General features: G+C 48.8%; 1 protein-coding gene across 2 annotated transcripts in view; it reads right to left on the bottom strand.

The window, feature by feature from the left end:
• LOC144729192 (calcitonin gene-related peptide type 1 receptor-like) overlaps nucleotides 1-26,359 on the bottom strand; it is a 49,700-nt gene that overhangs the window by 9,833 nt on the left and 13,508 nt on the right. For both annotated transcript variants that reach the window (XM_078609232.1, XM_078609233.1), the window contains 9 exons: nucleotides 21,911-22,073; nucleotides 17,403-17,513; nucleotides 14,065-14,177; nucleotides 9,491-9,582; nucleotides 6,800-6,926; nucleotides 6,299-6,452; nucleotides 4,475-4,535; nucleotides 4,154-4,220; nucleotides 2,060-2,275 (listed from right to left, as the gene is read on the bottom strand). In XM_078609232.1, the coding sequence (XP_078465358.1) occupies nucleotides 2,060-2,275; nucleotides 4,154-4,220; nucleotides 4,475-4,535; nucleotides 6,299-6,452; nucleotides 6,800-6,926; nucleotides 9,491-9,582; nucleotides 14,065-14,177; nucleotides 17,403-17,513; nucleotides 21,911-22,073 (1,104 nt within the window). The remainder of the gene's footprint in view (nucleotides 1-2,059; nucleotides 2,276-4,153; nucleotides 4,221-4,474; nucleotides 4,536-6,298; nucleotides 6,453-6,799; nucleotides 6,927-9,490; nucleotides 9,583-14,064; nucleotides 14,178-17,402; nucleotides 17,514-21,910; nucleotides 22,074-26,359) is intronic.

Here is a 26,359-nt window from a genome sequence, read left to right as displayed (position 1 = left end):
AATCAGCAGCACTACCCCCACCCGCGCACTGACGCCTGCTCCTCCCCGTCAGCGCGCGTCACCACACACACACCCGTACATACGCGCTGGCACACGACATATACACCCAGCGCGTATCACCACTACACGTGTACACCGTGCACGTCAAAGGGCACGTCAGCGACGTTCAAACAACTTGGGTCGTCACCTTCCCGATCGCCTCCCCGACAGAATCTACCTTGAGAGGCACCCCATCTTGTGAAAACCTCGTAAGCTAAGCAGCGTGTGGTTTATTTCACTTGGATGGACGATCACCGTGCCTTAATCAGACTTGTCGTAGGGCTGCGGCGTTGTATTAAATGTGTGGGGAAGTCCACGAAAGAGAATTACTGAAAAATTATCACGACATTTTCAAGTCGAGGTTACGTCGTTTTTTTGTGTGGACAAACACCCACGGCAAATATACACGGGGAAGCATTTTAAGATTTAAACAGTGGATTGACAATGTATGTGTGTATATCTGTTGAACTTCTTTCGCACCATACGCAACCAACCGTGCTAATTGGAGGTGAGGGGGCGGGACAACAAACCAAACCATGGGGGAGCGGGGCTGTTAACTCAACTTTTGACTGTGCGAATGGGCGCGCGTTTTTGTTAATTGTGCTTGGAGAACGAGCGGTGAACGGTTAACGAAGCGGTGGTGAATGAGCACGTGGTGGTGCATGAGCACGTGGTGGTGCATGAGCACGTGGTGGTGAATGAGCACGTGGTGGTCCATGAGCACGTGGTGGTGCATGAGCACGTGGTGGTGAATGAGCACGTGGTGGTGCATGAGCACGTGGTGGTGAATGAGCACGTGGTGGTGCATGAGCACGTGGTGGTGAATGAGCACGTGGTGGTGCATGAGCACGTGGTGGTGAATGAGCACGTGGTGGTGCATGAGCACGTGGTGGTGAATGAGCACGTGGTGGTGAATGAGCACGTGGTGGTGAATGAGCACGTGGTGGTCCATGAGCACGTGGTGGTGAATGAGCACGTGGTGGTGAATGAGCACGTGGTGGTGAATGAGCACGTGGTGGTGAATGAGCACGTGGTGGTGAATGAGCACGTGGTGGTGAATGAGCACGTGGTGGTGAATGAGCACGTGGTGGTGAATGAGCACGTGGTGGTGAATGAGCACGTGGTGGTGAATGAGCACGTGGTGGTGAATGAGCACGTGGTGGTGAATGAGCACGTGGTGGTGAATGAGCACGTGGTGGTGAATGAGCACGTGGTGGTGAATGAGCACGTGGTGGTGAATGAGCACGTGGTGGTGAATGAGCACGTGGTGGTGAATGAGCAGGTGGTGGTGAATGAGCACCTGGTAGTGCATGAGCACGTGGTGGTGAATGAGCACGTGGTGGTGAATGAGCACGTGGTGGTGAATGAGCACGTGGTGGTGAATGAGCACGTGGTGGTGAATGAGCACGTGGTGGTGAATGAGCACGTGGTGGTGAATGAGCACGTGGTGGTGAATGAGCACCTGGTAGTGCATGAGCACGTGGTGGTGAATGAGCAGGTGGTGGTGAATGAGCACCTGGTAGTGCATGAGCACGTGGTGGTGAATGAGCAGGTGGTGGTGAATGAGCACCTGGTAGTGCATGAGCACGTGGTGGTGAATGAGCACGTGGTGGTGAATGAGCACGTGGTGGTGAATGAGCAGGTGGTGGTGAATGAGCAGGTGGTGGTGAATGAGCACCTGGTAGTGCATGAGCACGTGGTGGTGAATGAGCAGGTGGTGGTGAATGAGCACCTGGTAGTGCATGAGCACGTGGTGGTGAATGAGCACGTGGTGGTGAATGAGCACGTGGTGGTGAATGAGCACGTGGTGGTGAATGAGCAGGTGGTGGTGAATGAGCACCTGGTAGTGCATGAGCACGTGGTGGTGAATGAGCAGGTGGTGGTGAATGAGCACCTGGTAGTGCATGAGCACGTGGTGGTGAATGAGCACGTGGTGGTGAATGAGCACGTGGTGGTGAATGAGCACGTGGTGGTGAATGAGCACCTGGTAGTGCATGAGCACGTGGTGGTGAATGAGCACCTGGTAGTGCATGAGCACGTGCATGATGTAGTCGTAGATTTCTCCCACGAACCGCTCCGGCTTCCAGGGCACGAGCACGAACTGGATGCCGAGCAGCGGCACGAGGATGAGGGTGGCGCGCACCGCCTTCATGTACATGCTCGTCTCGGCGCGGTGCGTCACCTTCAGCTTGGTCACCAGCACGCGCACGATGTTCAGCAGGAAGAATAGGTTCACCTGCGTCATGTGACGTTGTGTGGGGGGGGGGGGGGAGATCTGTGTAAGCGGCCACAGGGTTGGATCATCCCTTCATTTCCGGCAAGTCTTTCGCCTGGTTTTGTTCTCACCTCTTAAATCGCGTTTCCTGTGCTGTCGTGTCCCCGCGAGCTTCCATCCCCCAGTCCCCTGCTCCTCTCAATATTTCTCCTGCCATCATCTCTATGCCGGTGACATTGGTTCTACGTCCCCATTGACTCCATGAACCCAACCAACATCCCTGTCCACTCTCGCATCCTGCCCTAACACGGTCTCAATCTTTTACATCGTTCTACCTTCCACCAGCTAAATGTTCCCAAAGCTGAAGCATTCCTCATTCGAGAAAAGTCCACTCTCGATACGCACTCCAGGTTGAGCGTGAACATCCAAAACTCTGACAACAGGCTGGAGAAGAGCGTGCGAAGCCCTGAAGTTGGCATTGATCCCCAAGCCGTGATTCTCTTCCCACATATCTCCATTCAGCAGGACCTCATGCCTCCAACTCCGCAATAACCCGAATATCTGTCACTGCCATTACCCCAGCTATCGCTGCAGACATAACTCGGCTATCGCAACTCTCTATGGCCTCCACAGATCCATCACTTCTGCCCCCCGACGAATTTAGAATGCGAGACTCCCCTAGCATGTGATGTAATGACACGAGATCACCCCAGCAGTTAGATTCCTTCACTGGCTCCCAATTCAGTCGAGAATTAGCGTCTTCCATGGAGTCGTTTCTGCCGACTTCTCCCCTCTCATCTTGCTCTACTCACCTCCATGCGCTCTCCCCTCCAGTAACCAAGGCCTTCACTGAAGGCCCTCTGTTAACCTCTACTCAATGGGAGGTCGCTCCCTCTCAGCTGCTGTCCCTGCGGTCTGGAACTCCTGCCTCATGGTCATCTGATCTGCACTTCCCTCCACTCTTCAAGGCTGGGTTCAAGAATTATCCGTTCATCCTATGATCGTCTCCTATCCACGAAGATTTGTGGTGGTTCTCCATGATGTACGCACTGTGTCTCAGAGCTGCGTTTAGACGCCGTATGAACATTAAATTGCATTGCATTGCAAAGCGGGGATGGTGGGGGAGCCGATCGAGAGAGGCCGGTGTTGGTGGGAGAAAATAATCCAAATTCAGTGAATAACTCTCCTATGGATTGTCGAATTCCTTGCGCTGCCTGTTGACTCCGAGCCCCCGCGAGCATGAGTCACAGGCGCGCGAATTTACTGAGTTCACATGTTTTGATTGTTTTCAACAACATGAGCCACTATCCTTAAGCAGCCTTCATCCGTTTCATTTTTTTTTCTAAAGCAGAGTAAGAGCCATTGATTTCGGGATCGACAGATAATTGGAATTGTGTCCTCGTGTAAAGATGTTACAATGGACAAATATTGAACTGAGTGTGGACACACTAAGATGACTCTTATTATTCTCATTTTGAGGCACGGGGATAGCAGCGCACAGAACGTGTGTCTGTTCATAAGACGCGTGAAGACAGAGGACACGTTGCTGATGCTGTGGAGAACGCCTCCACTCGACGATGAGGAATGGTGCCTGTGGGCGTGGAGGTTGGGTCACCAGCTCCGCGATACAAAACAAACCAGGACGTATCATGAGAAGAATAAGAAGAATATCTCACAAAACCAGAATAGATGAGGCCCTGCGTGCATAATTATCATTGTGTAATTATTACACAACTGGCAAAAAAAACTTAAAAATTCTGTCCCGGGGAAACATGACACATTTCACAGGACAGCTCCCCGGGGAAAACAAAAAGAGGACAATCCTGGGAAAACCAGGATGGTTGTCAACCCACGCACAGCACGTGGTGGCCTACAGCCTCACGGCACGGTTGTCCTCACCAGCAGTGCGGCCACGACGGGCCCGTGGATGATGTAGAGGAGGTGAGTGGCAGAGCTGATCCAGCAGCTGCAACGAGGATGTAAAAGCACATTTTTCTTAGCACGTTTTTTTGTTTTGTTGCAGGAAAAAACTTGGTGACGCGATTCCGCGGCGCGCGTTCTTGGGGCGACGTATTCCGGTGCGGTTTTGGGCGTGAGAGGTTTTTTTTTTAACGGAGCGAGCATCTGACCGTAGGAGTTTAACAATGCACAGTTGTGGCGTGGCCCCTGCGCGGTGATCGTTTTGGACAAATGTGGGCGCCCGCGTAATGCGGCACGCACTTGTCATCGTAGTAGATGGTGCGTGCGACGGCGTGCATCAGAGCGGGGACGATGGGGAAACCTGCGGGCGGACAAAGACAACGACAAACATCTCCGTGTAGCCCACACAGGCTGCAGGGGCAAGTGCTAATAGCGAGCACTGATTAAAAGGGCGTGTGATCAAACGTGGCAATCCCCGCTTGTGGCACTTGTGACATCACCGACAAGAGTTTTGTTTTCTGAAAAATTGAATTTAATTATGATTTGATCAACGATCTTGGGTTTTAATAATTTGGCATCCGTGATGACAAGATCGGGCCATCTTATACGTATTTCTCTTGTCGGCGAGTAAACCGATGACTTTAGGAAGATATAAAAACAGGTGATGCATCCTACGCAGGCACTGCCTGCCATTACCCAAGATAATTGAGAGATTACTGTTTGACATTTTTAAATTAAAAGGTGAAGCTCTTTTCTTCCTGGGTTTGATATAACAGTGGACGATGGTGTCACATGAAAAACACTGTTGAGGACAGCAACGAGACTCACCCTCAAGAGCCACAGTGGCTAGGAGATGTTAACTACCTCGCCTGGTATACAGGAGGTCGTAAGTTTGATATTCTTAGGTTTTTTCGGTAAAGTTACGTAGGTAAAACACTTAAATTTAAATTAATAAAAGTAAAATAAAAAAAATATTTTTATTTTTATTTTACTTAAAATTAATAAAAGTAAAATAAAAAAATAATTATATATTTATTTTACTTTTATTAATTAACATTTTTTACCTACGTGACTTTACCGAAAGAAACCTAAGAATATGAATCCTTGCAGTCACGAAAGCTTCAAATCTAGAATCGAAGGTTTGATCTCGACCCTGACGTCTGTATATTTGGAGTTCGCACGTTCTCCCCGTGGTTGCGTGGATTATTCTCCGCGTCCTCCGGGTTTTCCCTCCACATTTAGAAACTTGCGTTTAGAAGATTTGGCTGCTGTAAATGTCCACGTCATAAGCGGCTTCATCGAGCCAGGTCGCTTCTGAAAAAGAGCTGTATAGCTCAGTGGGCCTTACCTTGTGAAATGAAAAATAGTTCAATCGTTTAGTTTATAGCTTATTTGGCTCATACCCAGGAAGCTCTTTGCTGCTTTGTTTCCTGGGTATGAAATTGAACTGGAATCCCGTTAAATACTCCTGAGAAAGAATAGGAGTAGGCCACCTTGGCAATCTCTCCCTATTCTTGGTTCTTTCAGTAAAGTCACGTAGAAGGGAAACAATAAAATAATAAAAATATAAAACAATGCAATTCTCACGACGTTTCGACTGCAACACATGCAATCATCATCAGGTGTGAAATCCACAGCAAGAAAATGTTCTCGATGAAGCCGCTTGTTTCCCTTCTACGTGACTTTACCGAAAGAACCAAGAATATGAATCCCTGCAGTCACGAAAGCTTCAAATCAAAATCGCTCCCTAGTCATGGAGCCCTATAGTACGTGGTGCAGTGGCGTAGTGACTACATTGTCAACTCGGGGGGTGTGGCAATCGGTCAGGTGGGGCCCCATTATTTGATTTGTGTCGCCCAGGCCACACCTAGGCTATTCTATATCGCGGCTCCTCTTGCCATCATCACATCATCACGCTCACGGTCTCACACATTTCACGCTGTAGGGGCGCTCCGTCTTCACAAAATGCAGCCACTACAGCTCCCGTCGTAGCTGTCAAGGCGGCCCCCAGCTCGTGGCTTTGGCGACCAGGGGCGGCCAAGGCCCCCCCGTGGCCCCCCACGCGAGTCACGCCACTGGCGTGGTGCCGAGGCGATGGAGGCGAATCGACGCGAGCTGACTCACCCCAGCCGAGCAGGTAGTACCAGAACAGGTGCTGCTTCTCGGCAAAGACGGCCACCACGATGAGCGTGTGCAGGTAAATGCCCTCGCATAGCATCCAGAAGTAGTTGCAGCCCATCATGTACTGGTGGAAGAACTGCAGCACTTTGCACCAGACCTGAAGAGCAGTGGGAGGATGGCGACAGGGGATGAAGAGGATCGTGGAGGGTAGGGGGGGCGTGAGAGGAGCTACCACGGAGTTGGGCGCAGTGCACGCACGCAAGCTCGTTGATATGAAACACATTTCCTATCAAAATAAACTCTCTTTGACCTCTCGTTGAATGCAACAAGTAATTACTGCGAAGTTGTTCCGCGCTCCTAAGTAAACCCGGCAGGACTTTGTATCAATACGAAGGAGCCCGCCCATGCAGGAATCTGAGATATGCCCCACAGCGAAAATTGCGGGGTCGCGAGAGGGATTTCTGTCCGCGGGCCGCGACGCGCGAACATTCGTACGGCATCTACCGGCTTGCTGGCCACCAGCTCCTGATTGTTTGCCACTGCCGTGAGCTGAATGATGGTGATGATGGAGTTGAGGATGTAGGACATGAAGAGGTTCTTGTGAAGCGTGATCCTCTGGCAGCTGAGACTTCTGTGGACAGAAAACAGGAAGTGCGAGACAAGCCCCCACATGGCATCAGAGGGGCTGGGGCGGCTGAATCCACCCGCCTTTGAAGGATCGGTCCCTCTTCTTACATGCTAATATTACAATTAAATATATCGGTGCAATAATTACCAGCGGCGATGGATGTATTTTAAGTTCGCACCGATTGCGCGCGACCTGCCGCAGGAATGATTGCGCTTTTCCAGCGTCGTGTGTGACGGTGGGCAAAATGTCTGCAGAGAGTCGGAGTCAACTTGGACCCAACGCACGGATGGAACCAACGACAAAGCGTTTCCTTGAGCACACAGGGGCGAGAGCCCAGCGCGACGAGACGCAAGCGGATCGCGCGTCGTTGACTCATTCCGTTCGACGTGCGTTTGAAGTTTTATTGACATCGACTGCTTCCTGCCACACATTGGAACGAGCTCGTACCACAGGGGTTGTGCGAGAGGGCGCGCCGGGCACCCAAGTTGCCCCCCCCCGCACCCCGCACCCCCACACGCAGAATGTGCGAAGGAAACTCGTTTCAGGAAACATGCCGCACAACCGAACGCTCAAGTGGAAGTCTCGCCGGAATTCTTATTCACCGTTTACAGCCACGTGGGGAGCGTTTGTGCGGCGCTTGGCGCACTGGCGCTACGAATCCAGCCACCGAAATTCAATTCTTGGCTATGGCTAACATCCGGTTATTGAACCTTAGTTATACATACTGGTCAGTAAGGAGCATAGGCGCGGGCAGCATGGAAGTGCAATACAACAATGGCTGTTGCTGCGTTGCCCTCTCCTGTCTGCCACGTGAGCACCTCGGCCAAAATAGTAACCAGTATTGCGCGGATCGTCATCCATCCAAGCACTATCCAGGCTCAACCGCTGCTTAGCTTCTGACATCTGACGAGACCGGGGGCACTGGGTGATTTAGTCACAAGGCTAGAGGATTGAGTGCGCAAGCGATTTAAATAAGGAAACTCTGAACGCGAAACCAACCAAAAACCAAACTCGCACCTGATAGCCTCAGAGTCATGACGTCACCCTTCACTCTACTTTAAGACCGAAACGGTAGGAAAAAGTTCTTCAAAATGCTGGCTAATTGCCTGATGAAGCTAGGTGGTAATCAGCAGCGAGATGCTGCAGATTACTCGAATTGTAAATGTAGTGGGTTTATCATGGGACTTTCCTGCCAGTGCCAAAGTTTGAAAATGTTATAATGGGCTGCGCCCTTTCTGGCAATAAAACAGCAGGTGTTAAGATGCTCAAGCAGCAAATAGATGCCTGTTGTAAGGAATCAAGTTTGCATTAACCACACGTACTTGTGGTTGAACATGCAAACACACATAATGTAAGGCATTGTCTTAGACACTGATTCGCCTGCACCAGAGACATCCTTTATGGCCGAGTCTCACCAGTGGCAGACGAGATAACTCCCCGACACACCGGTGTACCGAAGAAGTAAACCAACTTGCACGTTTTGTTCACGTGACAAACCCTTGCCGATTGGGGGTGGCGGGTGTAACGGCACATTTATATTCGAGAGATCGAACCCAACAAATACTTTATGGGGGGAAAAAAACCCACATTCGCTTGTGCGCAGTGCACGCTCACGCACCAATGATGTAATATACCAGAAACGCACACAAAAAATGCATTGTGTTTGATAGCGCCGGCGGTAGTGACCATACATGGGATTATTGCGCGGGCGAGTCGGGGTCGTGCAGCACAAACAATCAATGAATCAGTTTAATTCAAAGTCCCGTTAATCGTGAGTGTTTAGCACGCCACAACGCTACAGGTCCGACGGAACGGGTTCGGATTTTGTGAACATTTGTACAACACCAGTTGCACAGTTCGCTGGACAGAAACACCGAAGCGCTTGTTTTTGCCTCTCAAAGAGCTTTATAGCTCATCGGATTCCTCCACTATCAATAAAGATTCTCATGACTTGGGGTGGGAGAGGCGGGGGAACGCTCCCCTCCTGTGCTTTACAAGTCGGCGAATGCACTCGAGATTCGAGACCCGCATGCTGTGTGCGAGCTTGTTTCTGTGCTCAACTCTCGTAAGGAACAAAAACAAACAAAGATCCCCCGAATAGCCTTAACAGACTGGAGGGGCAAGTGCTCTTAGCGAGCAGCACTTACGAAGGCCAGGACGGCATAGCCTTTGTCTCCCGAGTGGTCGATGTTTACACACCGCACGAGGTACACATTTGAGGCTGAGTCGACCTAGGAGAGGCCCAGGCTCGGTTCAGATAATCGTCGCTGGTGATGGCCGTGAGCCGGAATCGGAAACCCGGGTCGCCGGGTTCGTAACGCTAACCGCTGCGCCACCGCCCCCCACTCGTATATTGACGGCCACACCACGACGCACATTTGTGTATTGTCGGGGGGGCCGTGAGTGGCCCCTCGCGGGGCCTTGCCATGAAGAACATTGACCTAAGGGCACTTGGGTCTTCTTGAACAGCGTTGGGGGCGGAGAGGGTCAACTCCCTCCAGGCCGCAGCAACCACTAACCCGTCCCGCCGTGGCTCTTAAGCGTTGCGGCGAGCACGGGAGACTCACTTGAAGTAGAAGAATATGACGAGGGAGACGAGGAGCACGAGGATGGAGATTCCGTGGCCGGTCACCGCCAGGTAGAACAGGTTCACCGCCATCTGCCGCACACACCAAGCGAGCGATACTCAACATTCTGCTGGCACGGTCGACAAGTAGCCCGCGTGCCGGAAGAGGTGGAGAAAGGTGCCGAGGATTTAAACCCACAAGCGATCTGTCAATCGGTGGCGTAAGCTATCGAGTGTGCAGGCGGTGCAACTGCACCGGGGAGGGGAGGGCCCAATCTGGCTTAGGAGGGGGCCTTCACCGCCAGGCTACAGAGCTTGATAGCAGCGCGGAAAGTAAAGGTTTGTGCGCTGCTAATGAGCATCTTCCAGGTAACTTGTATTGAATCGCGCGGTGAAACAAGAATGAATATGCTGATTTTCGCTCTGATTATCTGTAGACTTGGTGAATTTTTTCCCATTTCATCGATGTGTAAAATGATCTTATCCCCCCTTGAAAAACAAATCTAAAATATGACGCCTGCATAAATCATCGCCATATTGCTCCAAACACGTTGACGCTGATAACAATATATACACTGTGCATCTTCGAGCGAAAATCTTTATGGAAAAACCCCCCACCACTATGAAAGTGATCTTCTTGATAAGTTTATCGATGCGTGTGTTACATCACAACTTTGTCACACGCGGTAGTTGGATTATCTGAACCCTGTTGTTTTCATTACTTGCACCAAGGGAAGGAAGAATACAGAAGGAGAGGCCGACCCAAGATCATTTGGATGCCGAACGAATATACTAAATATAAGGTCGCACTAATTACACAAAGTGCTTGCCACGAATGAACCACAACACCATGCTGATCTCGTCAAGAAGCATAACCCATCATGTGAACTCCTCGCAGCAGCGGCTTTTGTCTAGCCATCGACCAAAGGCGGTCACCGCATCGCGCGCTTTCAAATGCGCTTCTGTGGCCGTCTGGAACGTTCTTTCCTTCCGATATCAGGAAGCCACTGGAGCTGTCCACTTGTAAATCTAGATTGAAAAAGAACAATTTCTTTGCAACTGTGTGTTTTGTGTTTAGTTTATTGTCCTTTGCCCGCACCTTTGATTAACGCGATTGGCTACGTGCGGTTGCGAAAGAATTCAACATATTGTACATGCAAAAGCGATAACAGGGACTGATGAGTCGGCACAGCATCTGACCAGGACTGTGAATGAAACGGAAACACGGAGAGAGTTGACGGCCGAAGCATCAGTGGCCCAACGACCGTCACAGTAAAGGGAGAGATGATGATGATGACGAGCAGGGCTCATGCTGACCACGTGAAGGTACTGCTGCTAACTGTCACACTTGTTGGAGTGCAACGGCCCAATTTCACCACTGGATATGCAGATAAATGTAGTGGATGGAGGACGTCCTCCTGATACATGTTTTCGTGCCCTTTACTGGGAGTCGAACCTTGGTGGCCTGCACCTTGTGGGGGTTCAGTGCGGTGGACCCTGCTACCAGAGTGACCCCTTGTGCGAATGCGTGACGCAGCCGTAATTGGTGCAGCGTGACTTTGGAATTCATCCCACGCCCCTCTCCCTCGCCGCCGAGATGTTTGCACCTTCACCAGCTGCTTCCCTGAGGCTTTGCCTCGAGAATCGATACCCAAAAAAGGAGTGAGGTTTGGGTTGCAAATCATTCTCTGAACGGGGTTTCGGTAGCGCGCTTTCTCCACCGCATCATCCCACAGTCATCGCACACGCGCCGCCTGCATTTAATATTCTGCGGCAGTTACACGGGCAGCAGCGCGGCAAATACGGCGTAAATCAAAGTAATTGATAACTTACCGTCAAGGCTCGTGCGTTGCTAATGAGCCCTTGCTTAGCATCTTCCAGTTAACGTGTACGTATTTGCTCGGTGAAACAAGAACGAATATGCTCATTTCCCCCCGATGATCGGTACACTTGGTGAATTTTTGCATTTCAAGGGATGTGTAAAACATCCCCGTGAAAAACAAATCTAATAACGTATACCTGCATAAATCCTCGTCTTATTGCTCCAACACGTTGACACTGTGATAATATATAATGAAAAGAAACCCACCACTATAAAAGAGATCTTGCTGACAAGTCTACCGGTGCGTGTGCTACATCGCAAATTTGTGACGCGCGAGACGAGTGACGGCAACGGGGGCCGTCGCCTCCGCGATTGTTGTGTTTTCCAGGAGGAACGTTTTCCCTTAGCCGCGCTGGCAAACCTCGGATCGCGTTACACGGCAGCCGGAGCCATTTATAACCGGCCACGAGGATACTCGGAGCACAATTAATCTGCTAATTATCTGCGAGGGTGATGTGCACGCGGTTCAGTGCCCGTGGCACATCCCTTGTTGCGCACGACACAAGCTCGGAATGCATTTGGACGCAACAAAAATCTCCACTTCCAATTTTTGTTGCTTGTTGTTTTTCTGTTGCTTCATTTCGGTAGCATGACAGCTATTGTTTTACCCCAGAAAAAAAGGTCACGGGGCTGAGTCGAGCAGACAGAGTTTAATTAATGGCTTCTCATATTCTTGGTTCTTTCGGTAAAGTCATGTAGATAGAAAATAAAATGAAAATAAAAATGAAAATAAATTTAAATTAAAAATAGAAGCAAAAATAAAAATGAAAATGAATGTTAATAGATTAAAAATTAATTTTAATAAATAAAAAAATATTTTCATTTATTTTTAATTTTCTATCTACGTGACTTTACCGAAAGAACCAAGAATATGAATTCCTGCAGGCAGGAAAGTTTTAAGTCAAAATGTAATGGCTTCTCCTTCGGGTGAAGCGGTTAACCTACTGCGTGGCCCGTGGCGCTAATGAAGCCGGGGGTCTGTGCGATGAGACCCCCGTCCCCCGCCCCCCCAGGCGACACAAACTGCCCGTGCCTAACCCTGACCCACCGGCCCCGTGTGGAGCTTCCCGCTGTGGTCCCCGTAAGGAATGGCGCCGCCTCGGCGTCGTCACCCTTAGGGCCATCATCGCGAGCCTTCGCTTTTTATTTGGTGATTTTTGAAAAGTTTTTCGGTTTGGCCATGTTTGTTGTAGTACAGAGTTAGACTGATGGCCTAAATCTAAGTTTTCTTGTGGTTGTTGTTGTTTGACTTGCATCCCACTGGGATTTTTGCACACAGTGTTGGTGTACGGTGCTTTTTCTGCAATATTTTGCTGTCTTTTCTTGGATTTTCTGTTTGCACATTGTCAGTTTAAGATGTTTTCTTGTTCATGTTTTTGTTTTTTCGTTTGTTGCGGTTGCACCCGATTCAAGAGCCGAATGGCTCACAGGGCTATACCAAATAAATGAAACTTGAAAACTTGAAACTTGTCTGCACGGTGGCGCAAATTCGACGGCGCAGTTTAACGCCACCGTCTCAAGGCCGGCGAATTATCTTTTTTCGAAATAGGCTGGTGATGAAAATTACAATGAAAAGCCAACACAAAAGTAAGAACAATCACTTATACGCATTGATTATTTCATCTTTTTCAATGTCTGGCCAAAGCACGTAGTCACATTTGCAAATTGGCATTTGTAGCGCCGGCTTGTGCCTCCAAATCCAGCAAAACCCTTTGATAGATTTCGACACTTTTCAAGTCTCTAATAGAAATACAACTTGACACTAAACCTTTGTTGACACTGGACCATCTTTACGGGAGTTACGGTGCACTGCCCTCCCACTCCCACCTCCCCCGTTACTAAAGGATGAACAGCGTGAATAGTGAACATATGAGAGCCAGTGTGCCCCAATGCTTGAGGACTCATGGGCAGAGTGAGTGACGATCGTGTGACATTTCCAAATCCGAAGAAAATTCTGGCATCAACCAAAATGACCCCGGAGAGAACCGCACTCGGAAATACTTGGAAACCCTCATCAATCTCTACTTGGACGTTGATGGACGTATTTCCTGAATTGTTAAACCAACAAAGAGATGCTGGATAATCCCTCTCCTCCGATGCAGCACGTGTGATAAACCATCTTTGGTGCTTTCGGTAAAGTCACGCGTGTATAAAATAAAATAAATTAAATCACGACGTTTCGATTGCAACACAAGCAATCGTCATCAGGTGGGAAAAACACAGCAAGAACATTTTCTTGCTTTTCTTTTTTTGCTGTGGGTTTCCCACCTGATGATGATTGCTTGTGTTGCAATCGAAAGGTCGTGATTTAATTCATTTTATTTTATACCGACGTGACTTTACCAAAGAGTATGGATCCCTGCAGTCACGAAAACTTCACATCTAGATTTTAGCGTGCCATGCTTTTAGAAACGTTTCCCCATATGTTTGCGCGAACGATTGAAATCACACTTGTGCAAGGGGCGCCTTTCTCAGGTTATCTAGGACCTCCTACCTAAAAATGAATCCTTGACATGTGTTGGGAGTTCAGCCCCATCGAACAAATCAGCGGCACCTTCGTACATTTAGAGCTCCCAAATACACTATTTTTTAAAGCATGAATTCCACCTCTCGCAAGACCGTTCCATTGGCAGTCGTGAGAGAATTACTAGCTTGGGCGAACTCGGCTTGCGCGCGATAAGCCGTGCTGTTACCTTCAGCTTGTCAGCGGTGAATGCATTGCACAGCGTGTAGTTGGACCAAGTCCTGTTGCTGTCGGGGTGACGGAACCATTGTCCGTCCGTGTTGCAAATCTTTGTGACTTTCTCTGCAAAGAAGAAGAAGAAAAAAAAATCAAGCGCCGTGTGTTAATCAGGGCCCCCTGGATCTGTATGCGTGCGATCGCGCCCTTTGGGACGTGCCGAGCGTTCTGCGGCGCGACCTTTACGCGCGTGGGCAGAAGGCTCGAAAGCCGGTCTATATTGTGTTGATTCTTCATGAAAACACGTCTGCGCATGTGGCTCGCATTCATTATATTCGCCAGGCCAGGGCGATGATAAACGTCTGTGAATTAAACGGTTCGGTTATCGGCAATGGGGGTCTACAGAGCAGTGGTGCAGGCGCTATCAACCCGAGTGTGATTCCTGGCCACGGCTGGCATCAGTGGCACATCCTCCGCCCCCCACCCCTCACTTCACAAGCCCTCACTGACCGGTTTGGTGAAGTATGATCACAGAATTCCCATGACCGACACGGCATAGGGAGTCAATCGTCCAGCAGTGGTTTGAACAAGGGCTGTGAATTATTTAAATTAGAATGAAGGAGTGATTTTTTTTTATCTTCTGTACCCAGCACACTCTAACACTCTCACATCGGTAAGGACCCGTGTGTGTGTGATGAAGTAGGCCCTCTGTGTCTTATTTAATGGAAGAACGGCACTCAACACAGAATGCATTACTGCGCAGAAATGTGGTGAAATATGACTTTCTAAATATTCAAAACACCCTCTCGGAGGACATGTTCAGCATTCGACAGGAGCAGGAGGTCGTGTATCGAGAACGCTGCCACAGGCGCAAGGGATGCAATTCCCTGCCTTATTAACGATCATTAAAATAGTTCAACTGTGGTCCCGTGGGTCGTGTCAATGCTAAATTGCTACGATAATTCCAGTGAGCAGAGCACTTCCCACGTTGATGATTGGCTCTCTCTCTCTCACGTACACACCTTTAGCCCCTGTGTCACTCCAACCGTGCGTGGACAATATGATTTGTGGTGATGGGGGAGGGGGGCATCGTAACTATGGGGATGACCAAGAGCAGGCCCAATGTTGACAGAGACGCGACTTCTCTCCATTAAATGTCAACCTGTTGTACATTATAATAATGTCAATTATTTCACCAAGAAAGCGATGTTTGAACATTTCCTACTCACGAGTGGTTTCATGGGGGAGGCAATCTGAGTAAGCGGGGGGGGGGGGGTCCTCATGCGTGCAAGGTGGGAAGTGCTCAACACCGCCGTCTCGTGGCCACCTCGCAGCCCCACACCCACAACACCTGGCAAGCCCCGATGGCAGAGGTCGCAAACGGGTTTTGATTCCTTACCCGTACCCGGCCGCACCAGGGTCGCAAACGGGTACCCGGACCCGGCCGTACCCGTACCCTACCCGTACCCGGCCGGGTACGGGTAGGGTACGAAAGGTTTTCAGAGACAGACCTTACAGCTGTGAACATCGGTGACTAAACTGTGCTGATGAGTCCTGGTAAGGATGAAGCCAGTCCACTGTTGTCTATCACTGCATTGCTGCTGTCAGTGGGTCACATTTGATGGTGATCTAAGACGAGAAGACCACAATGCACTTGTTCAGGAAATACTGATGGCCTTTGCATATGCCCAGAAGCAGTGTGCTTAATACGCATTTTTCTGCGTGTTGTTTGAAACTATTGAAGGTGTCATAGGTAAGTGTTCATACATTTTTTTAATTGAGTAAAGTTGTACGAACGTGAGAATAGAGACGATGGGAGGGAATTCCAAAGTTAAAGCATTGTGGGGAAATAACCATGAAGAGAAGCGTTGTGGCCAGCAGTGTGGTGGTTGAACACAGAGTGGATGGGATGAAACAGCCAGTCTGTTGGACCACGTCCTCAACACGATTGGGGAAATCAATGAGATTGGGTCATAATCTCGGGCAGATAGGCGGCTGTTTGGGGTGAGACTTCTTACGGAATGGGCTTCGCCGTTAAAACGTCGACCCCTGAACTCGCATATCCCTGCTCCCATCCGCAGCCATATCGCCAACTGCATTTATGAGGACCGTGTTTACTCATCCCCTATCATAACTCAACTCTGCAAGATTTTCCCACCCTCGTTCTAACGTTCAGTTTATGGAGTTGGGCAATAATTATATTAATAAAACATGTCCCGCGCTGCGTAAAAAATTACAGCTTCCCTTTTTACAGGGCTGTGCGAAACCACCAGCTGCTGGGACTTGGCACGGGTGAGCACGGTCGGTGCTAGAGGGCATCTGGAGTATGCCATGGGTGGGTCCTGGGTGGGCCCTACACCACCCCTGTGGCACCACCCAAGTACAAAATCTTTAGCGGTGAATGACTGTTGTAGTGCCCCCCCCCCCCACACACAGCGGTTTTACTGCCCCCCTCCACCCCAATCTGACAGGAGGCTGGCTGGGTGCACTGGGCTTGTGATGATTCATGCATTTTGAATCGATTTTCGGGCTCAATATTGTCTAGAAATTTTTTAAATGTAAAGTGTTTTAAACCAAGTCGCTCATGCAAAAATCGTGTGTCACAATACGCCTGTATTCATCTCCTGGTTTAAATAAAGGACGCTACTAATGCTGCTATGTTACATGTAATGTGCAGCCAATTTTTCAATACATTTTTGTATGAAAGCCTCCCCGCGCAATGTCAGTAATGGTGGTTGTTTGACCTTACTGTCCCATGCTGTTCAATGTGGGATGGTGAATGGACCATTTCAAATGTCACTCGCCACTGATGTTAGCTGTGATTATGCATGGAACTCGCGCTAACATTGAATTTATGCTAATTCTACGTCTGGACTAATGGAGTAAACATAACTACACGAATGAGACAGATTAAATGAGAATATGAGAATATCAATGAGATGGTATATCGGACAAAAAGTATCCATTAGTGATGTGACTTGTGACTCTGAATCCATTATAATTCATTGAATCCCTGAGAATACGTTGAACCAATAGGGTCCGGGTTGGAGCAGTGTTGTCAACTTAGCAATATTTTCTCTTGATCTTGTGACAAATCTAGCGAATTTCTGGGTCGAGGAAATTATGCAGATTTGAGAGTGATCCCACGTGTGCACTGAGGATCCTTCATCAGTTGGCCATTGTTAGTTTACTATGTTTAACACTCAACAAATTGCCTAGTGACATTCATGACGGCTCTAGAAGGTCTGTCGAGTGACATCTAACTACTTTGCGAGATTCGTTTGGAGACTTTCACGCTTCGAGGAGTTGGCACCAGTGGGATAGCGCGTGTGCGTGCGTGCACTAATGGACCTTGCAGATCGAAGTCGGGGAAGTAGTCGGGACAGTGCTGCATGGCGACATCCCCTGCCATGGTGTCTCCCCAGCAGAGCCATCCGTCCCACGTGCGGTTGCAGTGTTTCCCTGTGGGCAGACGCAAGGACACTCCACTCCTACCGCATAGAGTGACTCCCCCAACGCAACGCAATTGCCAGTTGGCATGGTGTTGCGTTTTTGCGTGGCTTCCAAGAAAACCGGAGCTGCCGTGGGGGAAATGATTAGCTGCGCACTGGATTTGAAATCCAGATGTTACCAGTTTGATTCCATCTTCCGGCGCAACAGTTGATACAATGCAGCTTCAAATCTAGAAACAATGCAGCAAGTTTCTCCAACCCAGCCGTCTGAATGGGCTCGCCACAGTTAAGTTGATAGGCAGGTCGGGTGCGGTGGGAGTAAAGTGTGGCTATGCCCACCTCTTACAACACGTCCGGTCAGCGTGGAAGCATAGACCAAATATCCTTGAGAGTTCGCTCCAATGGAGGCCCTTCCATCAGTAGTGAAAATAGCAAGCAATTGCAGGGCTGCGCCCTTTACCTTTTATTTTTCCAAAGGAAACTGCATGCCCAGAGCGTGGCCGATGGACGCACAGTCAAGGCACGCGTTTTTGTTTTTGGCTCGTGTTGTTTTTCATTCAATGTCCTCAATTAAGAGGACACTACCATATCCTGCAGCAGAGGAGTTTGAGCGAGATTGGCATGAGCCCTGGTGACAAGACATGAAATGGGGCCTCCCCGCCCGATATCAACTCCGTTCTTTGTAGCCCAGAGCCTGGGCCCCCTAAAACCCGCGGTCACCCGCGCAGTTGGACTGCCTGCACACACGATAGCTACGCCGCTTGCCCACGGCCCGCATTCGGGTATGCCAACGCGTGTCACGGGGTTGGCCCAAGCCACTTGAGCCCATTTCGCTGTGGGTGGCCCTGTGCACACGGGAGAGCGGCCGCGCTTTGTAGAGACGCAGTAACAAAAAGAAACGAGAGTCGTCTTTCGCTGAAGAATTCCTATGGCATCTGCGTAAAAAATTAACCCGTAAAAACAAAGTTTTTCACTATAAATCCTTTATATGCGTGGCATCGGTTTTATTTTATTATTCATTCCTGTTTTTCTTGAGTAAGAGTTTCATTTTTATCACATTGGTATTTTAAATAAAATATGAAAAAACAATTTTCCTAAAAAGTGGAACATTTTGGAAAAAAAAATTCACGAAAATAAATTGTCATGCACAACGAGTCTGTGTGCAAAATATCAGCTCGATTGGATCACGGGAAGTGGGTTAAAAAACGACCGAAAGATTTGCACGGTCGTAAGCGCGCAAGCGAGTGAACTTAATATAAAGGATTTAAAAAGCACGCACATCTGTTGCTGTGGTGCTCTGAAATGCGACAAATGCATCTTGGGCCATGAAAGGAAAAGGATTGGGAATTTGCCACAATGAGCATTATGTAACAATAGCCCCGTGATTGCAGTTTTGATGTCTTACAAGCACAACTTGAATACAGTGCGGTCTATGCCAAACATAATTTGATTCGCATTCTTATAATAACGAGCAGAGGGATCCCAATTGCACTCCAACGGAAAATAAGAGACAAATGTCATTGCCACACTCTGCTCACAATCCTCCTGTACTCGGAGCACTCAAAGTAATCTGCCATTTTTATGTAATAAAATGCCGAGATACTATATTGCGAGTGTTTTTTTCATTTTCTAGGATTTAAGAATATTCTGGTTAAATAATGTCATTAATAGGAGCACAAATTTGAAAAGGTTACAGAGATTGAACCGTGGTCAGTTTTCTGTATTTGTTACGCCCACCTCTTCTGTGTCACTATTGTATGTCTTCCCAACTTCTTCTTTTCACCATTTCAATTCAATTAAATGTTCATTTGTTGCATGGAAAATCCCGTTTAGCCAGTTACCCGGCTAGTTTTAGCCCACAGCCACGAACAATAGAGGCACAGATTATGTTCAATAGTCGTGTGATTTTTTTTTTGCTATTTATATTTATTGCAACGTAACAAGAGCTCCACGTCGCCCCTGCCTTGGTCAGTGTGCCTCCAGTATTTTTAGTGCAGACTGTAGACCCTGGAGCAATAAGAACCCTGGCCTGAGGGGCTCGAGCAGTGCCTGTTAAAGGCCCCCCAAAGGCGACTCAAACAACTTCCCTCGCATCCACGCTCCGAGAAAAAAAACCCACAAGCGAGAGCGAAGAGCGCCCGTGCCCAGAAACACGATGGTCGTTGGCGATGGATTCTGGCTGTGCAGCAGGGTTTATTGTCCGATTCCCCTCCCCACATCCTGCTGATCTGATATCCTGACCGTGAAGAAAATTAAGTGGGCTTGGGTCCAGTGTGAGGAAGGGATGATTGACCGGTGGTCAAAACTCATGTCAAAATGGCAGCCATTTGCAGGTAAAGCGCCCGAGAGAATGTCCACTGCAGAGACAGTGGCGAATTCGGCTCGCGTAGGGTGCTAAATAGATTGCTACATTGCGAGACTGTAAGAGATGACCGTTTCAGGAGGCCCTGATCCAGCAGCAGCGGAACGATCATGGCTGACGATTGCAATGATGTTGCCTCGAGGTGTGGCTTCACCAACATCGCGATGTGCGTCATCCTGGGTGCCACGCCCACCGAGCCACGAGCCCCACCTACACAGCGAGTGACCTCGTCCTGACATTGACCCCATCCACTGCTCAGGTAGCCCCGCCAACTAATTGGGTAGCCCCTACCCTTTGCCCGCACCACTAGCCGAGCACCAGGCCAGAGCGGTTTTTTTCCGCAGCAGACAAAATCTGTTCATTTCTTTGTCGCAAATACTTCGGTGGAAACGAGGACTGTCCCGGTCAAACCAGGGCGTTTGGTGGCTTTAAATCCACGACGGTGCCGTTCTTGATTGCGTGTGAAGGCTCCGTAGTGCCGGACGGGCCCGGGTAATAATGTGGCTAAACAGTGGAGGCATTTCTACCGAAAGTGCGAAAGTGCCTTTGGCCATATAAGCCGTGAGGCCTGGGCACCACGGAGTTCTGCAGCAGGCCAGCTCGCATCGCTCCTCAGCGCTGATTTAAGCTGCGTTTACGCGAGCGCTTCATAAAGACGGCGCTGTTTGTTTAGTAGGTTATGTATGCGTCATAGCTGGTGGTTAATCTGGCAGTGAACCCGATTTTCGGTGACAGAGTGTAGCGAAAAGTCAGGTTGGAACTTTATCCTTGTTAAAGGTACCTGACACCGCTTACAAACTAAATCCCGTGTGTTGTGTTTGGACTGTGCGTTGGCTGTGCCTCTCCCCATCTCCAACTGCCACTATCACGGGTTTCCTTTCTTCCTATAAGGTTCGAAACAAACCAGGACCGATCATGGAGAGATTAATATGTCCAAAGGGGGGAGAACTTCACGTCTTGAGTGGTGTATTATTGCAGAGATGGGATTATTGGAGTTAGGCACTAGCACTACATTATTGTAGCCTGCTTTCTCATAACTCAGTTAAAAAGTTTTTAATGACAAATACGGTGAGATGGATGTGCGTGCTAAAATTATTCCTGGAACAACGTTCTGTAATGTTCCAGTTGATTTAAGCACTGGGTGTATTTTTCCCCAACTCACAATCATTGAGACTTTCAATGCCCCGAGATGACTTGCAGATTTCCCAGCACAGCATCAATCACAACAAAATAACAATCCTTGGAAAATCAGGACAGGTGGAAGGTGTTTACTAGGGCCAGCTGTGTTAGCCGGTAGCTAGCTATGTTTGATGGGGATAGCTGTGTTTCTAGATGTAGCTATGCAAACTTGCGGGTCACTGGCTGTGTGTCTGTGGTGTGGCTGTGTTACTTGGGTAGCCGTGGTGTTTTGTGGTGTGGCTGGTTCAAGTTAATTTTGATGAACCAGGTGAGAACTCAAGTAATCAAGATAGTCCCATTTTCAAGAGGGACCTGGGGCCTTACTTTGCCGGTCCGAGGCAATGTTTGAGAAGTATAATACAAATGTAGTAATTTGCAGTGTAATTTTCGAATGTGCCACATTTAGACCCAGACACCTGGACACAATGAAAATACTCTTTCTGAATGACATGAGGGGATCTTTTAACGTCCACTGTGAAGCAGACGGTGAGTTAGTATGATTATGGTTATTATCCCTGCAGGAATAATCAGGGCGGCCACTGGATTCTAGCCGTTAAGATCTGCAACAAGCGGTTAATGCACTACCGCTGGGCCGCATCACCGCCCATAAGAGTTGTCTGGCCATCGAACAAAGACGGTCACTACATCGCGCACTTTCGGATGTGCCTCTGCGGCCGTCTGGAACGCTCTTCCTTCCGATATTAGGAAGCCATTTTTAAATGTAGATATTTTTCTAAAACTTCTTCTTCTTTTGACTTTGTTATCCTTCCCCGCACCTCCGATTAGCGCGGTTGGCTGTGTACGTTGCGACAGAAGTTCAATATACGTGCGTACATACGGGTGGCACGTGTGAGTGGGAGACTGACCCATGCCAGTGTAGGGCGGCTCCAGCAGCATCCTTTTGTTGCACTCGTACTGCATCTTGGAAATCCGATGCGTGTTGAGGTGCTTGGCAGGGGGCCGCGGCGTCGGTGAGGGCGGCGTCTTTATGACCTCCCCAGCCGTGCCGCTCGCCAAAATCTCCATCGGCTGTCGGTGTTACGGAATTACACAGCTCAGCTCGGCATCCCGAACACGGTTATTCCTCACAGACAGAGAGAGACGAAGCAGCAGAGCTAAACCCAGCATATTTAATTTTAGTCGCTGGCGTGGGGATGGCTGACCTGCACATGTCACCGTTGCCTCTGGGCCCTTGCAGGGCTTCTCCTAGTCGTGGTAATAGCCCATTGGGGGCTAGAAATATGTTTAGACCCTCCCCCACCTCCTTATCAATGTATTAAAACCTCGTAAAAATGCAAGACGTATAGATGTGGTGAGATAGGAGAAATGTATACAAAAATATAGGTGTGGTGAGGTGAGAAAATATTGACTTTTCTATGTTAATTCGCATTTTATTTACGAGGAGCTGATTTCAGATGGTATTTCATGCACCCCATTATTTCATGAATCTGGAGTCTCTTGGACTACTTGGGGCCATACACTTTGGCTTGGTTTTCTTATGCCTAGCTCCACCACAGACGTCTCTATAACTGTGCACCCACTGGAACCTCTCATTACTAATTGCCAATTATCCGAGCTGCTCGCCCAATAAATTGTTGGATGAAGTCACTAACACGGCTAGACTCTGAGGACTGTAGGTCCTGTCTATGATGGTCTGGGATTTGGTGGGGTCCATCTAGGGGCCAGCTCAACATTGAACTCTGACCTCTGATGCTGAGATACTGGCCCTGGATCTGGGATCCTGACCGTGGCTGTAGCCGAATCCAGATTCTGACTGGGGTTCGCTCCACTCTCGTTGTAACGATTTCACGATTTACATTTTGTGCAGCATCTAAATACAACGGATCTCAAGATGCTGGACAGAACATTTTGCACAAACAGGAAATAGAAATAAATAGAAACGGTTAAAGCGTGTAACTACATAACGGTGACAAAGCAAAATAAGACCGAATGCAGCGTCCCCACGCATCAGCCCCATCGCAAGCTACGGTTACGACCTCTGAGGTACGAACACCATGAAATATCATGGGAAGAAGAGTACAGTATAGTATCACGCGTTGTCTTGAGTGGTTTAGTTTTGCATAAGTGACATAAACTGGGTCAAATGTCCCGGAAAAGCTGACATATTTCCCAATGCAGCGGCCGCAAAGAAACATTAGGACAACCCTTGAAAAACCAGGACAGGTGGCAACCGTAGCTGCAAGCACTCAGGAGCCAAATGGCGCTCCGCAGGCCACTTCCACGCTGCCTCGTCGCGACCCCAGGCCACGCAGCATGTGGTACAGGAAATATAACTGCTACCCTCTTGGCCCTCACGTGTTCCAACACGCAACTCAATGATTCTCCGCGTGTTCGTGGGTTTGTGGGGGAAGAGCGGTGGTGCGCTACGGACCCGGCGACCCGAGTTCGATTCCTGCTCACGACCAATAACGGTGGCGAATATTTGAACCGGTCCGGGCCCCCCCTAGGTCGATTCAGCCTCAACTGATTGACTGGTGTGGTGTTTAAACATCGCCTCTAGGGAGACACCCACCCCCTCGTGTGCCGTGCCGGCCTTCATGTATGCTCGTTAACAACACTTGCCCCAACAGTCTGTTAAGGCTATACGGGTGTCTTTGTCTTTTGTCTTCGTGAGAGCCTAAGAGCCCAGCATGCATATGAACCCATTCATCCTAAAACGTGATTCACCGCAGCATCTTGTTTACATAATGCACATCGAACCGCCCGGCAACGGGTGCAGTCTGCTGAATCGTGTGATCACAGATAAGAGAAAGAAGGCACTGTGTGGCTGAGTGATGCATGTTGGTGGTGTGTGCCCATGACATTATACATCGACGTTTGTCGAGAACCAAAACCCACGCCAATAACAACCGCCCTTCTTCATATCCCTGTGACGAACAGCCATTTCCCAGAAACGCTTCCGATTGCATGTACACATAAACAGTATTTCCTTAATGGGAACTGTTCTTGACGGATTTTGAGCTTTGCGATGAGTGCTTATGCATCATCACGAGGAAAAATACATCTTTATTTAGAGCCCCGAAGAGAGCCAGGCGAGAGAGTCTCTTTTGAAAGGCAGATATGCCAACTTCAGCAACGGAGTATAACGCCTGCCACTAATGATTATGTCCAGTGTCGTTGATGCGGTTGTACCTTCTCTGGTGTGACACTGGTGAGACCAGGCCCCAGAGGTCGCAAACGGGTTTTGATTCCTCACCCTTACCCGTACCCGGCCGCACCAGGGTCGCAAACGGGTACTTGTACCCGTACCAGGCCGTACCCGTACCCTACCCGTACCCGGCCGGGTACGGGTAGGGTACGGGTATCGGGTACCTGATTGCGACCTCTGGGATGAAGCCATGTTGCAGTCGCGGGTGGGTTGATTCTAGGAACTTGAATTGTGAGAAGAGACAAGACGTTGGGAAATGAGTGACAAACGGTGACTCACCAGTGACTCACGGTCTACCCGTACCCGTACCCGGCCGCACCAGGGTCGCAAACGGGTACCCGTACCCGTACCCGGCCGGGTACGGGTAGCCAGGTATCGGGAAGGGTACGGGTATCGGGTACCCGGTTGCGAACTCTGCCAGGCCCTGAAGATCAAGGCTGTCTCTGGTGTAGGCCACTCACTTTCAAAGACGATGCATATATAATTATCGGAGCGTGTTTGTTTGCATGTTCACCACAAGTGCGTGTGGTTAATGCAGACTTGATTCCTTACAATAGGCATTTATTTGGTGTTTTAATATGTTAACACCTGTTTTATTGCCAGAAAGGGTAAAATCTATTCTTTTTCATACGTTGACACTGGCAAAAAGCTACAATTTTACATTCGTATGTTGTACACATTAAAATCGCATTGTGATGCTGAGAAGTAGAGCTTACTATTTAAAGTAAGACACAACGTTGGATTGGGGTATGAGAACGTTTGTGTTAGAAGCCCTCCCAAATTCCGTTGTCCAAATAAATACGCAAATCGCTTTTCATTACATAATCGGCTTCGGGAGGATTGCATCTCAAAGGCGGCACGCAGGCCTCTCTCTCTCTCTCCCACGTGCGTACGAAGGACATCGGTGAGTCCACGTGGCATGTACCCCGAGAACGTCGCGAAGGAGCGCTGCCACTCGTCTTCATTTGCGAGCGTTCAAATTAGTAAATGCGCACATCGATGCAGAAGCACGCCGTTGACTCATTTGTTCCATGGGGTGTTTCGGAACGTGCGATTTGGGTGTCCAGGCGAATGGGAATATGTAATTGGGAACATGTGATTGGGAACAAGTGAATGGGAACAGGCATGCTACTCCCTGGAAGTGAATTACTTAATAGATACACCAATGTACATGTCCTGTAGCTTGGTTTGCAATAACAATCAAAGGGAATGTACTGGTTGTGTTATGTACATCTTTATCCCATCTAAAACGATAAGATTCGAGGTAGGAATGTAATGGACGATCTATCCTGTGGCAATCTTATGAATTGTCACGTGTCATGGTCACGATTTCAGAATAATTTTTTTTTATTGTAGCGAACGTCAGTGCCTATAGTGTGTCTGCAGGGGGGTTACGTGAACCCCACCAACTCAAAACGTAGGCGCCCTGAAGGGCATGAGATATTTGCACGCGCAATTCAATGCGTGTGTCGACACCTCACTCGTATGAATTCACGGATCGATGAAAGTGATGCAGTCACTACCTAAGTGATATATTTTCAAGGGGAGGGTTTGGACAAGCAATGTGAGAAAAAAAACCCAGCATATTGACTACAATCACAGTACGCCCGTCGTCAGCCACGATCAATCCACTGATGGATGGTGACTATCCCAAAACTGTTATTATCATGCACATCATTTGTCGTGTTTACTCCTCGAGTGGAGTTGAAGCTTTCAAATCTGCTTTAAGTTGTACCCACCCAGCAACAGAGCAAAGGGCTGTTTCATCTACATAACAAAGGCTCAGTGCCATTTACAGCAGCCGTACCTTAACAACTCTAGCACCTCCCAATTCAACCAGTCCACACAACAAAGGCTCATTCCTAGCAGCAACCTCAGCCGCACCAACCTCACAATAATAATACAAAACTCCGATCCAGGTGCCTACCTTGCATGGCTCCTCCCCCCCTCAACCAGAATATATACAAGGACGGGTCTCTTAGAATTTCTCTTTACTTGATACAGCAATCGTGCTGTGACGGTTCCACCTGAAGACGGAAGCTTGTGTTGCCTCCGAAACGTCGTGATTTTTATTTGACTTTTATTAATTTTTCTTTTATTTTTTACCTACGTGACTTTATCGAAAAAACCTAAGAGTTTGGCCAAA

This window comes from Lampetra planeri, chromosome 31 (genome assembly GCF_965212315.1).
Source record: "Lampetra planeri chromosome 31, kcLamPlan1.2.h2, whole genome shotgun sequence".
Taxonomy (NCBI): Eukaryota; Metazoa; Chordata; class Hyperoartia; order Petromyzontiformes; family Petromyzontidae; genus Lampetra; species Lampetra planeri.
Note: the sequence above shows the minus strand (reverse complement) of the source record. Positions and strands in the feature narration are given on the sequence as shown.